Source organism: Doryrhamphus excisus, linkage group LG6, assembly GCF_037039965.1.
Source record: "Doryrhamphus excisus strain RoL-2023G ecotype Guam linkage group LG6, RoL_Dexc_Guam_v1.1, whole genome shotgun sequence".
Taxonomy (NCBI): Eukaryota; Metazoa; Chordata; class Actinopteri; order Syngnathiformes; family Syngnathidae; genus Doryrhamphus; species Doryrhamphus excisus.
Window position 1 is genome coordinate 13,226,143 of NC_136362.1, and position 15,728 is coordinate 13,241,870.

The window sequence follows — 15,728 nt, forward strand, 5'->3', positions numbered from 1 at the left end:
TTTTATTTTGTTAATATACTTAATACTGCTTTATTCCTTTGGGCTACTGGAAATTAATCACTTGATAGATTCGTTCATTTTCTACCGCTTATCCTCACGAGGGTCGCAGGGGTGCTGGAGCCTATCCCAGCTGTCTTTGGGCGAGAGGCGGGGTACACCCTGGACTGGTCACCAGCCAATCACAGGGCACATATAGACAAACATTTGGAGTTGCCAATTAACCTAGCATGTTTTTGGAATGTGGGAGGAAACCGGAGTCCCCGGAGAAAACCCACGCATGCACGGGGAGAACATGCAAACTCCACACAGAGATGGCCGAGGGTGGAATTGAACTCGAGTATCCTAGCTGTGAGGCCTGCGTGCTAACCACTCGTCCGCTGTGCAGCCACTCGATAGAGCCAAATAGTCTGCCACTGCATTATGCTAACTCCATTGGTACCAGTCCACTTGCTTAATGAAATATCAGTAAAAACATTTTTTTTATCTGACAGTACTCAGCCGTTAGTCTTCTCATATTACAATATTTGCTGGAGGAATAAGAACGCTGAGGCATCAATCAACTGCAACTAAAAACTTCATTATTCTAACAATAAGAAAAAGCTTGTCACAAAAAGCATCAATAGTGCCACCTAGTGGTCATCATTGGGTACAGCATTCTATTGTCGTCAAATATAATGAGCCTCAGAGTCTGGGAGTATTTTCAATGTTAGTGCAGGTCTGCCAACATGTACGTATTTAAGTTCTAGTTCTACTTAAGCTCCACTTATATCGCTGTTGCATGCACGTCAACAACAAATATGGAAAAATATAATTCCCCGGTGAAAATGGGACAGTTGATGGATATCAACTTCGTAAATCCTGGACGCTTGTAATGTTTTCAGTTTATCATTTGTTAATCATGAAGTCGCGCCTAAGCTGGACCGCGTATGAGACGTGAACATTGTTGACCACACGCACTTAAAGCAACATGACGTCTTTTTGGTTTTTTCACCAGCTGAAATTTAACAGAGCTGTTATGTTTCTTCCGTCCGCTGGAGGCCACCAAAGAGAATTCCTTTCAAATTGTAAAAGATTTCACGAAGAAGTTGTTGAGCGGAAGACGTTAGCAAGTTAGCTTCCCTGTTTGTATAGACGCATCATGGCAGAGTTGAACCGGCAGCTGCAGGACTATCTGGCCCAGTCTAAGGGCGGTGGTACCGCCAAGACAATCTCCCAATCTCGCTCTAGTACCACGGTGGAGCTAGACGACCCGGAGCCGGTCCCTGGGAGTTGGTTCGGCCGGTGGTCCAGTCCGTGGTCCGGAAGCCGCGGTGGCACCGCTGCGGCACAGAGCTCCAGCGGCAGTTGGCCGTGGTCTGCCGAGCCGGATCCCTGCCTGCCCGGCGTGAGCCGACGCCAGCGGCTAGTGATCTTCGGGATGTGCGCGGCGTTGTCAGCGCTGTGTTTCGGTCTGTCGATGCTCTACGCGCCTTTGCTGCTGCTCTACGCGCGCAAATTCGCGCTGCTTTGGTCGCTCGGTTCGCTCTTCGCCATCGCGGCCGCCGCGATACTCCGCGGACCCAGCAAATTGGCCGCCAGCGTGCCTACTTCACCCGGGGCCGCCGTCTACCTGTGCGCCCTCGGAGGGACTTTGTACGCCGCGCTGAGCCTCCACAGCACCGTGCTGACCGCGCTCGGAGCCGCCGCGCAGGTCGCCGCCATTGTTTACTACGTGGTGTCGCTGATGCCCGGAGGTAGCGCAGGGATTCGCTTCGTCGGAGGCATGGCGGCGTCCGCCATCAAAAGGACCGTGAGTGGCAAAACGATACCGATATGACGTCACAGCGTCCCAGAGACTTGATTTGTGCACAACCAGCAGTGGATATCGGACTTTTTATGGTCGACATTTGTGCTTCCTGAAGTGTGAATGTTTATTACGTCATGAAAACATTTCTTACAAAAAGCAACAAGGAAAGAGGAGACTGACTGTTAGCTGAAGATAAGTTTGACCAGTCACATGATCAGTGTCACATGACCTGCCTTCAGTCAGCTGATTTCACAGCAGCACATTGACAGTCACAGAGTCCTTTCATGGGACCATGAGGGTTGGGGGAAGTCCGTGACTACCGACCTCGGCCACCACTCCTCATCACGCCTCTGGGTGGGGGGGCTCCTCTCCTGAGTGCTGGAGCCCAGCCACCCCGTCCGCCCCTCCCCGGTGGACCGTAACTGCTATCATCCCTCTGAAGAGGTCGCCCTGTCAGGGGGACAAAGCAGAGACCAAGTCAACACCTTGATATGATTGATCGATGGTTATCCTTATCAATGGTCGTTAGAGATGATTGTCATTATTATTGATGAGTGATTTATAATGGAATTAAAAAGACATTTTCAGCTGTGCATGTATTTATCGGTCAAACATTCTATATATAACGTGTAAACGTACACAAGTCACCTGCGTCAGAAGCCGGGGAGTCTCTCTCGCGCGGGTCTGCAGTCCCTGGGCCGTCCTGCCACGGTCTTTTTCGTGGAGGCAGAGACGCCATGTCCATCCCCTGAAGGGACATAGATCGTTCACGGCCCACAGGGGATGTCCCATCATGCATCTGGGGTCCATCACGATAGCCGTCATGGCCTGGGGGCATTAAACACATTTCATTGACATGAAGGGTCCTGTGTGGGCGTGGCCATGTTGTGTGACTGAAATAAGTGGGAGTGTACCTCCTCCCCTGAGGGGCCCTCCACCTCGTGGCCTGCCCCGACCTCCCGTGTCCCAGCTTCTCACATCTTCAGGATTGTCGAAGCCCTCCTCCGGGCCTCCATACTCATCGGGATAACCTCGACCTCCAGGTCGACCTGGGCCACCTCGGAACCTAAAGCAAGTGTCATTGAGTACTTCTATCTCCAGTCAAAGAAGCAAGAAGTCAAGCTCACCTGTCATCTCGTCGTCCTCGGAACTCCCCTGAGTCTCGAGGAGGCCTATCATCAGCGCCCCAGTTCCCTCCACCGCCTCCTCGATGACCACCACCAACCCGATGCCCTCCACCTCCCTGGTAGGCGGGTCCATGTCTCCATCCCTCTTCTCCTCGACCATGGAAGTCTTGGCCCACATCAAAGTCCTGCAGCCCGTGTCGGCCCTGGTGCTTTTCCCCCCAGTAATGGCCCTGGTCAGGCCCCCCCGCACCTTGGCGGTCCGGATGCCCCATGTGGTGGTTTGGTGATGGCCCCCGAGGGTCTGCCGGGTTAAAAACAGATGGCATGACCATGTTCTTCCTTTGATGCATCTTTGACTCTGGAATCAGACTTACCTTTGTTGTTGGGGCCCTGTTGGCCCCTCCCATGTGTCTGACCCTGTGAGGACCACAGCAAACCACGAGTCAGGAGAAACCAAGTCACATATATAATGTGTAATGACACCTTGACTTACCTGGTGCTGCATGTATGGGGGTCCCTGCATGTTCCCTGGAGGCCCGTGCATCCCTCCTGGGGGACCCTGCATGTTTCCCATCCCATAGTTGTTTTGCATGTTGCCATGTGTCCTGGATGGGGGCCCCATCATTCCCCCCTGAGGTGGCATCATACCCCCCTGAGGGGGAGCCCCCTGCATGTCTCGAGGACCCATTCCTCTAGAGGGGGGCCCCATCATCCCACCATGGGGACCTTGCATTCCTCTGGGTCCAGGACCCATGCCGTGAGGTCCTTGGGGGCCCAAGTTCCTGGAGGGTGCAGGATGTCTCTGCATATCCATAGGTCCCATCATGCCCTGAGGGGGCCCAGACGGTGTCCCCATCTGACCAGGGGGCATGAAAGACGATTGCATGCCTCCAGGGCCCATGGGAGGCCCCATATTGTTGGACATCTGCTGGGGACGAGAGAAGTTCTGTTGACCAGGGAATGAGCCACCGGGGCCTTTGCCCTGCATGTTCCCCTCTGTATTCATCATGCGGTCCATCTTCAGTTGCTACTCCAACAAACAAGAACAGCAGCCAATCAGCATGTGACCACACTGATGCCCCTTGGACCCCCTCTCCAACATGAACTCACCTCCAACAGCAGGGGGTTTGTGTACTGGAGAGCTGCCATTTCCTGCTCAATCTCTGCCTGAGTTTTCTTCTTCATATCCAATTTCTGCTCCACGTTGCGCTCTTTGGGCCCATCTCCAGCAGGGGGCATCATGGGAACTTTATTCTCAGCCCAGGCCTGCAGTGGAGTGTGAGATGGACTCACTTCAGAAATCCTGACTTTGCTGTGCTTTGTTGAATGTTGAGTGAGTGCTCACCTGTTGGAATTGAGCTGGGATGGGTTTGGCGTAGGGGACTTTCTTCTGGGGAACCTTCTTGTTGTCCTTGCCCATGACCTCATCCATGCCCCAGTCCAATCCTGGGATGGACATCTCCTCTGAAGATGCCTCTTTATCTGCACACCACACAAATTCCACAATCACTTTCTAAAACAATAGTGATCAATAAAAGAGAAGTTGTAATAGTACTTCTATGTTAAAAAGTCCCTTTTACATTTGAAAAGGTGCCATGCAAGATGGATGTCACCTGGTCTACAAACAGGAACTGGACTTACGGCTCTGCTCCTGCTCCATGGCGGCCTTCAGCTGTTCGGGGATGCCCATTCCAGGGATGGCGGCCACACTGTTTGGCTCCAAGTCATCTGTTGTCACAGACATGTTTATGAAATGCACACACATATATATATATATACATGCATACAAAATACATATACACACAGGTTGTGTGTATTTACATTAACCATTTCCTACCATTTAGCCCTGATGCTAATGGTTAACAAGCAGTTAGACATTACACAATTAGCCACAGTGGCCAACTGTATAACAAGCATATACAGTTCGCCACAGTGGCTAACTGTATAAGAAACATATATAGTACTAGCATGCTAATAATATTCATCAAGAGTTTAGCTGTGTTAGGTTAATGAACCATTTAATAGTACAGGTAATGCCTGCCATGTCAGTGGTCATGACTCACCGTACTCCACACCATCTTCTGACATGCCAGGTAGCAGGTTTAGGTTATAACGGTCCCTCATCTTGTCACCGGGACGATTCCTTGTCCAGAATTTACTGTTAAACACAAACATGGAGTAATTGTTATTGTCCAACTATACTGTATGTGTAGTAAGCGTGTTACACACACGCTGTGTTACCTGGTGTGGTCATTGGAGCCAGAGCACAGGATGTGACCCAACGGGTGCCAGGCCAGACTCCAGATCATTCCCTCGTGAGCCATCTCCATGCCTCCCACCTCCTTCTCCACTCTGGCAACACCCAACATTTGCACACATGCTCAAACTTTCACAATAAAAGCATCAATCAATGCTCTTGTGTTATTCTTACCCTGTGTGCCAGAAGAGCAATGAACCATCAGAACCGCCGCTGGCAAACAGACCTTCATGGATGGGATGCCATGCCACAGCTGAGGAATAGGAACGTCAGGACATATATGTAATATTGTTGTGTTGTCACGGGTTGTGGCGTTGAAACTGTAGACAAGAAGTACTTTTCACCTGTGGCTTCCTTCTTGTGCCCTCGAAACACCTGCAGCTCCTCCTTCAGGTTTCTGATGTCAAACAGTTTACAAAGGTGGTCACGTGAGGCGGTCAGCAGCCAGTTTCCGTTTGTGTTCCACTTAACCTCCATCACCGTGTTCTTGTGGGCATGTCTGAGAAGATGGAAGGGTCAAATGTCAGCCACTCACTGATGACATGTAGATGTCCATGACAATCTCCTGCATAGAATGTTTAGACTCACAGTGTTGCCAGACTCTGTCCAGACTTTGGATCCCAGAATTTGATTGGCTGCTGACTGTCTTTGCTGCCAGACACCACCAGGCCTTTAGTGGGGTGCCAATCCACACACTTCACATCAGCACCATGACCTACACACACACACACACAGTTAATGCATCCATGTAGATAAATTAAACTTTTTATTTACTGTGTGGCACAAAGTTAGCTCACTCCTTAGCACAAAATTTAAAACACTTAAAAATGTCAAATGGGGTGTGGCTACTGAATGGTCTTACCTCGAAGGATGCGCTCCTCATGGCAGCGCTGGAAGTCCCAAATCCGTACGGTACCATCATCAGAGCATGTGGCAAATTTACTATCAGTGGGTGAGAAACTGGAAATGACAGACAGGAAGTCACAAGTCAACCCGACAAATGACAATGTCCTCCACCCTGGCATTCCAGTCACATCACAGAAGGTTCTTGGAGACCAGTGGGAACAGTGACAAAAAGTGTCCACAACTCTAGGACATTGGATTTTTTTCTTTAAACTCAGCTCAGAGTCAAATATCTTGTTTAGTCAGAGGGATTTACAATTGTGTGAAAAATTACGGGTGAAGTAAAACTGCATAATCAAACAAAACGATTGACTTATGAAAGTTTGACTTGCACGATAACTAGCACCCCCTGCTGGACGCTAATTATAAATCACCTCATATTCACACACTGTTAATTTCTACTGCAACTATTTTTGTATTTTCTCCCTTATGAAAACCACTGCATCATTAAGTGAAAAATCTGTGTTTTTTTCAATCAAAAGCTCAAACAAGGCCCAACAATCCTTGTTGGGATTATCACAAAGACACACAGTGCTTATAAAGTTATTACAATTCAGATATTATTCACAGTGGAATTAAATGAAAACACTGTTGTGTAACGGTCATATGAAAACATTACTACAGCTTGCTTTGGGCATTTGTTTTTTCAAGTGAAAATTATGAAAATTCCTTTGAATTGATCACAAGCAACGACCACATCTCAGCACTAACATTTTCGTCTTTGCAGTCATAGGTGGGGATCACACAACTTGCAATGTAATATCAACGATAAACCGAATTTACTAAGAACAAAAAGTGCCACAAAGTTCAGTTTGAGACAAGTAAGAGAATTCCATATTTAACTTCCAGTCACATGACAGCGGGTGGGGCTAGTGCTAAACCAGGATGCTACTTTTGTGAGAACGCATCTCCACATTTGATAACATAACACCCTAAGAACGGTCACTGTGTTGAAGAAGTGCTAGTTTACTCTGCTGGCTGTGATATACACTCAAAGCTAGGTGGCAATCTAACTGGTGTGCATGATGGCAAATGTAGGCTCCGGGCTTCAAACTGGAAGTCTCCCGTGCTTTTAAAGAGTCACCATTCAAAATTTTATTTAACACCCAATAGTGCCACTTATCTTTCTTCTCCACCTTTATTGATCCTTTATGGAAATTTATTGGTTGAGTGAAAGCCTGGGCCTTTATTGGTTTATTGCAAGTCATCATGCAGCCACAGGGCCTGGCCAAAGCACTTTAATTCATTCTAGATGACTTTATTAGGACACAAATCAAAGAAACATCAGTGCAGTGTTGCAACAGCACACACATACATCTGTCATCAAGCAACCAGCGCCCCTGCAAGGCCGAAGCCTGGTACTGCAGGTTGGCCAGTATGTAGAGAGTAGACAAAACTACAGAAAAGTTGAGATTGGGTATAAACCTGGCTTCTCTAACGGCCTCCTTGTGAGCCTGGAACATCTTCACGTTGTTCATGTTGGACTGCCAGTACTTCACATAACCGCCATGGTCCGCTGTCAGCATCCACATGTCGTTGTGGGACCACGTCATGGCACGCACCGGACTGTCATGGGCCTGCGGCATGAGGGGGAGGGCAGAGGACACACGTTACCACGCCGCCACATGGACGTGGCTACAGCATTTAAAGAACATCACACCACTTATTTATATCCATCACATGTTCAACTTTCATGTATTCCAATAATACACACGTGTTCACCTGTAAAATGGTCTCAAAGTTGAACGTCAGTCCATTCCACAACGTAAACTCGCCGCTGGATGCTCCAGTGACTAGGCGACGCCCCTCAGGAGTCCACTGGACACGCACACACAATAAGTTGAACTGATTTCAAAGAAAATGTGAAAATCTCAAAACAACTCACCCGGATGACAAAGACGGGACATTTGACTTTGTTGGTGGACGTGCGCACAAACTTTGTAGTGACGGCGTTCATTGGATTGTTCATCATTCCAATGGGAGGAACCAACTGTGGGAGATAACAGATAACTGTATGCATCATTTGGACTTATTTGTGGCTGTAATCAGGACACACAAATTAACATAGTGACACTACAAGAAGTACACAGCAAAGGTGACCCCCCCCCACCCCCAACCTTGCCCAAATCTTCACAAAAATTTCACTCACATCATTGTAGCATCCAGCATCAGGCTGGATGGCTCGTAGGTCACGATGATCTCGTTGCCACTGACGATTCTGTGGCAAACAGAGGTGGCATATGGTGACTACTTTACAAACCGGTACAAAAGGATGGACAGGGACAAAAAGATGATGCGATGTGGGTATCTTTTACATATTATCTGATACTGTTGCAAAATAGGTACGTTTGAGACAGTCAGTATGTTTACATGCACTAAAAATACACTTTGATCGAGCTATCATCGAAGCAACCTTGCACCAGTCTCTGTGGCGTGTGATGACACTGCTCTTTACAACATCAGTCACAAGCAAATAAGTAAGAGGGAGGGGCGCTGTTTACAGTCACAAGAAGACAAATTAAAGACACAGAAAATGAATTGATTACATTATTTCCAAGTATAAGAATACAAGTTAAAAGAATACACTTTCAGTGTGTGACATGACGCCTATCAAATAGTATTTTATAACCAAAACGATTTATTGAAAACAAAATTGACAAAGAATTATACGTGTGTATTTCGTTAGTCAGTGATAAGTACACAATAACATAATGGTAGATAACGTAAAAAGTAAGCATTTCTTAATCATACTTTATTTGTAAAATAAGAATGCAATATATTTAGATGTCTTAGATATGTAATCCCACAATTAAAAATAATTCACTACATACCAGAACGTTTGTATTTAAAAGTAAACCATTTTTTCTGTGCCTCTGAGAACTGTCATTTAAAGACAGATTGAAACATTGACAACACAAAAAAGCTGTGGAAAGATATATTACAACTTATAAGAGAACCTATGGGGATAGAGCCTTTTCTGCCCCCCCCCCCCCCCCCCCCCCCGAAGTCATTTCCACCACACATCCGTGACACCGCTGACCTTGCCACTTTCAAGACCAACTTAAAAACACTCTTATTCTGCACTGCTTTTAACAGATAACTCTTTAAAACATACATTTTTAGATATTCCATCACATTGCAATCTCTTAAATGTATGTGTTGTTTTCACTGTTTGTTCTGAACTCTGCTTTTGGGTCTCACATTCTGTTATTTTGCAATTTTGTACACATACATGTATTTGATTGCTTTTACCATGCAAAGCATCTGAGTTTTTGAAAAGCACTGTATGTATTAAGCAGTATGTGTAAGCAGTATGTATTATTATTATTATTATATTATATTTCACTGTACTCGCATCACTGCACTGGCTTTGTATAACACTGACAGTTGGGTTTAAAATCCCCCTCCTCACATACAGTACAAAGCACTACATGGCCGCCCCCACCACTGTAGCTTAAAGAGCTTTCGGCACCTTAACCTAGTAGAACGCTATGCTCCCTAAAAATATCACACTCAGGCACTTAATGCAGGTAGCTGAGGCGGTACCATTTGGTCCTGATTATTTTAGCTGGCTGCTCACCACTGGCTGTACAGGTGAATAAACTAGCGTCAAGCGTAACACTGTCATGAAAGTTGAGTGAGCTAAATCAACCTTGTTTTTCCTCTCATTTCAGTACCAAATAGCACAATGTTTGTTTATTTCAGCCTTTTCCCTAGTAACTATAATTTAGCACCAAAATAAGGCACCAATAGCTACTTGGTTTTCCTGTGTTGTAACTACTGTTTACGTTGGTGCCGGTGACATTATGATGATAAATGTGACTCATTGTCTGTACTGATCAGTTAAAATTTTGACTGCCAGAGTTTGACCCTGGAACAGATTATTTCTATTATTTTCTACAGTTTTGAAATCTCGGCAAAATGGGTGGTGCATAGGCATCCAGGACCATACTGTGTTGGTCTTCAGTACCAGTAGTGGAGTTTGAAGACATACAAGGGTGTAGGTACCTGCAGGTATCTGATGACAGAAGGGTTGTAATCGATGGTTTTGCGGTTGACGGCCTTCCTCATGCGTTTTCCATCGAATGTGAGTTGCTGCATAGCTTGCTGCTGAGCGAAGTCGGGTCGCTTGTAGAACACCTGCCGTGGCGCCTGATGCTGGAAGCGCGGCATGTGGAAAAACCGCTGCGGTGAACTGACGTCCGTCGCCATGTTGACCGGCTCGATCTGCAGGAGGGAGATGTGTGGTGCCACATGTGACTGAAAGCAACGTTACTGGATTGAAAGATGAACACTTCCAAACTAACTGGATGTGGTCAACATGAACACACCTTGTCAAAACACACCCCCTGAAAGCCCAAACGGGATAAGGTGTATGGAAATTATTTGACAATGCTTAAATAGTGTTAATGTTTTGCTGTAGCAGCGACCTTTCAAACACTATAAATACAAGTGATGACATGGTTGTTTGTATACAACAGGTCGTCGACATTCATTCTGGTCACAGCGCGCCTCATTACCTAGCTAGCAAGCCGTGTTAGCATGAGCGACAAACTTTGATACCAAACTAACAGCGAGTAAAATAGTGCTGCTGATGACAAAAACAGTCAAACAAGCGGAGCGGGTGCATACCATCTCTTTGCAGTCATACACAATGAGCCTTGTTTTGCACGTTTTGTCCTGATAGCTAGCGCCAATGCTAATGAGGCCCGGTGACACAAATGCAGCTTCCAAGTAGTTCGAGTTGAAAAACTCACCAAACGTCTCCACAGCACAGTTTACTCGTAGGCTAGCTTGCAGACATGAGCAGCTGAATCACCCGAGCTTCCCTCCCAATAAACACATAAACTCCACTGCTCTCGCTCACGTATGTGTCGCTTTAGCCACTAGCTAGCCACTAGCTAAAACGAGCCGCGACTCAAACATGGAGTCTGACGTCATCACGTACATATTTGGCTACGTTACGTCCCGCCCAGAGCACGCGCACGCTCTTTGCTCGGGAACGTCACTGAAAAAGTCAACAGACATGTGTACATTTCAAATGCACGTGGAAATCGAAGGTTTCATTAGTCAGTTACTATATTACCTGTTTAATTACATTTAAACACAAACACAAAGCACGGTGAGTGTTGTACGTAACTATAACATCTCTTAAAAACGTGCCCTGGCAGTTTAGACATCCATAATTGTTTGATTTTTTTGTGTACAATTGTATTGCCAGAACAGCTTTCCTTTACAACACAGGCCTTTACGACGAAAACAGGATTTATCTTTTTATCCTGGATGAGTTTGAGTATTAAGTCTGGATATGCCATACTATGAAGCTGTTTCACTTCAGGATACATCTCCACAGCAACGCAGGTTCGGTTGTGAGATACAAGACGACCAAAAAACACCACAGTCCATTGACCAATAAGCAGCCCACAATCCATAAACGCCCCGCCTACAGACCAATCATTAGTCTCTCAAAAATGACAACTGCCATTCAGTGCAGATAGAACAGTAATTCGGTGAACACTACCACTTACTGCTTGAATATTATTTTTGTATTACATTTTTTATTTGATCCTACAGTCACCTAACCAGGTTACAACTGAGAGAATAAAACAAAATGTATTTTCTGCCAGCCCTCCCTCCTGCATTTAGTAGCTGCAACCGTGTTTCCTTTAGCAAGTATCTTTATAATCTTCATACTTAATTTCAGTAGCAGTTGGTGCATTTTGCCACACGGTGGACGAGTGGTTAGCATGGAGGCCACACAATCAGGAGATCGAGAAGACCTGGCTTAGAATCTCTGCTTGGGCATCTCTGTGTGGAGTTTACATGTTTTTTCGGAGTACTCTGGTTACCTCTCACATTTGAAAAACATGCCTGTTAAGTTAATTGATGACTCCAAATTGACCATAGGTGAATGTGATTGGCTGGCGACCAGTCCAGGGTGTACCCCTCCTCTCGCCCAAAAACAGATGGGATAGGCTCCAGCATACCCGCGACCCAAGTGAGGATAAGTGCCATCAAAAATGGGTGGATGGATGGTGGTGCATTTCGCACTTGGACCTTCAGTGGGACCAGACGGAATTTTTCTTGACAGATGTGAGGGCCAGTATTGTTAAGAAAATAATGATAATAACACATATATTGCCGTATACAATATATTCAAACCATAGTCTACTGTACCAAGAGCCAACGTACCCACTACGCCAATCAGTCACTTAAAAAACTAAATTTTACATTATACATACAGTGAAGAAAATAAGTATTTGAACACCCTGCTATTTTGCTATTTCTCCCACTTAGAAATCATGGAGGGGTCTGAAATTTTCATCGTAGGTGCATGTCCACTGTGAGAGAGATAAACTAAAAAGAAAAATCCAGAAATCACAATGCATGATTTTTTAACAATTTATTTGTGTGATACAGCTGCAAATAAGTATTTGAACACCTGTGTATCATCTAGAATTCTGACCCTGAAAGACCTGTTAGTCTGCCCATTAGAAGTCCACCTGCACTCCATGTATCATCCTGAATCAGATGCACCTGTTTGAGGTCGTTAGCTGCATAAAGACACCTGTCCACCCCATACAATCAGTAAGACTTTAACTTGTAACATGGCGAAGACCAAAGAGCTGTCCAAAGACACCAGAGACAAAATTGTACACCTCCACAAGGCTGGAAAGGGCTACGGAGCAATTACCAAGCAGCTTGGTGAAAAAAGGTCCACTGTTGGAGCTATCATTAGAAAATGGAAGAAGCTAAACATGACGGTCAATCTCAATCGGAGTGGAGCCCCATGCAAGATATCACCTCGTGGGGTCTCAATGATTCTAAGAAAGGTGAGGAATCAGCCCAGAACTACACGACAGGACTTGGTCAATGACCTGAAAAGAGCTGGGACCACCGTTTCCAAGGTTACTGTAGGTAATACACTAAGACGTCATGATGTGAAATCATGCATGGCACGAAAGGTTCCCCTGCTTAAACCAGCACATGTCAAGGCCCGTCTTAAGTTTGCATATGACCATTTGGATGATACAGAGGAGTCATGGGAGAAAGTTTTATGGTCAGATGAGACCAAAATAGAACTTTTTGGTCATAATTCCAATAAGCGTGTTTGGAGGAAGAAGAATGAAGAGTACAATCCGAAGAACACCATCCCTACTGTGAAGCATGGGGGTGGTAGCATCATGCTTTGGGGGTGTTTTTCTGCACATGGGACAGGACGAGTGCACTGCATTAAAGAGAGGATGACTGGGGCCGTGTATTGTGAGATTTTGGGGAACAACCTCCTTCCCTCTGTCAGAGCATTGAAGATGGGTCGTGGCTGGGTCTTCCAACACGACAACGACCCGAAGCACACAGCCAGGAAAACCAAGGAGTGGCTCCGTAAGAAGCATATCAAGGTTCTAGCATGGCCCAGCCAGTCTCCAGACCTGAACCCAATCGAAAATCTTTGGAGGGAGCTCAAACTCCGTGTTTCTCAGCGACAGCCCAGAAACCTGACTGATCTAGAGAAGATCTGTGTGGAGGAGTGGGCCAAGATCCCTCCTGCAGTGTGTGCAAACCTGGTGAAAAACTACAGGAAACGTTTGACCTCTGTAATAGCAAACAAAGGCTACTGTACCAAATATTAACATTCATTTTCTCAGGTGTTCAAATACTTATTAGCAGCTGTATCACACAAATAAATTGTTAAAAAATCATGCATTGTGATTTCTGGATTTTTCTTTTTAGTTTATCTCTCTCACAGTGGACATGCACCTACGATGAAAATTTCAGACCCCTCCATGATTTCTAAGTGGGAGAAATAGCAAAATAGCAGGGTGTTCAAATACTTATTTTCTTCACTGTAAGTGTCAGGTTCATTATTGTATTTCTTATAGTTGCTTATTGGCTGAAGTGCAGCATTGATAGTTCTAACTTGTTGCCACCTCACTGCTTTTGTCTTATCACCTTTGTCTATACATGTTAGGGCTGTCCAGGGGATCCCTTTAGATATTTATAATGTTTTAAAAGGCTAAAAAAAAGTTATACATACAGTATATTAAAAGACAAATCTTTTTTCATTAGTTATGAGTATCAGTGAGTATCAACATTTCAGCTTTTTTGTGTTACATTATGCAAATTTGTTTATTTTATTTCTGCAATGGGCCACCATCCTCAGATGGCCCCTGCGCCACACTTTGGACACCACTGGTTTGTTTCACCAGGAAGGCAAGGTTTTGCCAGGCAAGGGAGTAATGTGTACACATTCTCGCTTGCCGTCTCTGTACCTAATTACAGGTTGGGTTGCACTATGGAGGTTTTTACAGCTTTCTGACCTGCATTGCATGGTGGTGTGAAGGTGGAGATCCACCACTTGAATAGCTAATACTTTGCCTTTATTGATCGCTTGTATTTCATGACCGAATAAATGCATGACGCAAGACACATGTCCCGTCTTTTACTTTGAATGTGCACCCTTACTTGTTAAATCTATTGGCGGTGTAACTAAACTGTCAATACGTATCTCTTCTACGTATGAGATATGTTATGGAACTTTATTTTAACTCGCCAAAAATAAAAATACCAGGAGTTTCCATGGGACCAGGGCCTTAGCGTTTAAGTGGTAAATGTAGGTCAGTGCTTTAGGTAGCACTTAGACCAGCAGAAAAGGTTTGCTGGCACCACACCGCTGCTTAATTTAAACTTCCCTGAATGAACTACCGTGACATTGTTCCTGTTTGTGATTGGCCGTCCATTGATAACCCCGCCCCCTTCATGTGAACATGCTCATTACAAGAGTGGAAAATCCTGACTTGCTTGATCAAGTAGGTATCCCGCTTCTATTTACACTTATCCCACATCTTCAATTGGTTAAGTTGGAAAACAAAGAATATTCGTTCATTCATTTTCTACCACTTATCCTCACAAGCTGGAGCGAGAGGCGGGGTACACCCTGGACTGGTGCCGGCCAATCACAGGGCACATATAGACAAACAACCATTCACACTCACATGGACAATTTGGAGTGGCCAATTAACCTAACATGTTTTTGGAATGTGGGAGGAAACCGGAGTACCCGGAGAAAAACCACGCATGCACGGGGAGAACACGCAAACTCCACACTAGAGATGGCCGGAATCGAACTTGGGTCTCCTAACTGTGAGGCCTGCTCACTAACCACTTGTCCACCGTGCAGCCCGGCATATAGTCATTGCAGGGATGGGCAAACTACGGCCCGGGGGCCACATCCGGCCCGCCAAGTGTTTGAATACGGCCCGCCCAATCTTTCCAAAGTATTGGGAAGTAGTACTCAACATACAACCTGGCATCATGGCCAGAGCCAACCTTTTGATGGTTTTATCAATTTCGTTTTTTGACATGGTCTGTTGTTTACAAAGTGCTCCTGAAAAAAGGGACACAAGCACATAATAATAATAATAATAATAATAATAATAATTATTATTATTATTAGATTATTAGATTATTATAATTATTATTAGAACTATTTTGATTATTATAATTATTATATTAATGCAAATTATTATATTAATTATATATAATATTATTGTTATATTTGCATATTTACATAATAATAATATAATAATTATTATTTTAATTTTCTTGTAATTCTTATAATATTTTATTATTTTTAAAATATTTAAATATAAATATA

General features: G+C 45.0%; 2 protein-coding genes across 3 annotated transcripts; one reads left to right on the forward strand and one right to left on the reverse strand.

The window, feature by feature from the left end:
* Positions 1–1,052: 1,052 nt before the first annotated feature.
* Positions 1,053–2,367, forward strand: sft2d3 (SFT2 domain containing 3). Its single transcript, XM_058068780.2, has one exon. The coding sequence runs from the start codon at positions 1,139–1,141 to the stop codon at positions 1,814–1,816; it is 678 nt and encodes a 225-aa protein (XP_057924763.2). The 5' UTR covers positions 1,053–1,138; the 3' UTR covers positions 1,817–2,367.
* Positions 1,875–11,045, reverse strand: wdr33 (WD repeat domain 33). 2 transcript variants are annotated; one of them, XM_058068777.2, is made up of 21 exons: positions 10,831–11,045; positions 10,082–10,300; positions 8,223–8,291; positions 7,959–8,063; positions 7,796–7,891; positions 7,499–7,650; positions 6,033–6,130; positions 5,759–5,885; positions 5,515–5,669; positions 5,345–5,423; positions 5,155–5,265; positions 4,977–5,071; positions 4,555–4,641; positions 4,259–4,395; positions 4,024–4,179; positions 3,407–3,940; positions 3,288–3,330; positions 2,914–3,214; positions 2,701–2,852; positions 2,426–2,614; positions 1,875–2,236 (listed from the first exon to the last, which is right to left on the reverse strand). In XM_058068777.2, exons 2-21 carry the CDS (start codon positions 10,283–10,285, stop codon positions 2,103–2,105), a joined length of 3,024 nt encoding a protein of 1,007 aa, XP_057924760.2. In that variant the 5' UTR covers positions 10,286–10,300; positions 10,831–11,045; the 3' UTR covers positions 1,875–2,102. The 2 variants fall into 2 exon arrangements, with proteins under 2 accessions (XP_057924760.2, XP_057924762.2); XM_058068779.2 differs by having other exon boundaries at positions 1,876–2,236; positions 2,435–2,614.
* Positions 11,046–15,728: the final 4,683 nt, after the last annotated feature.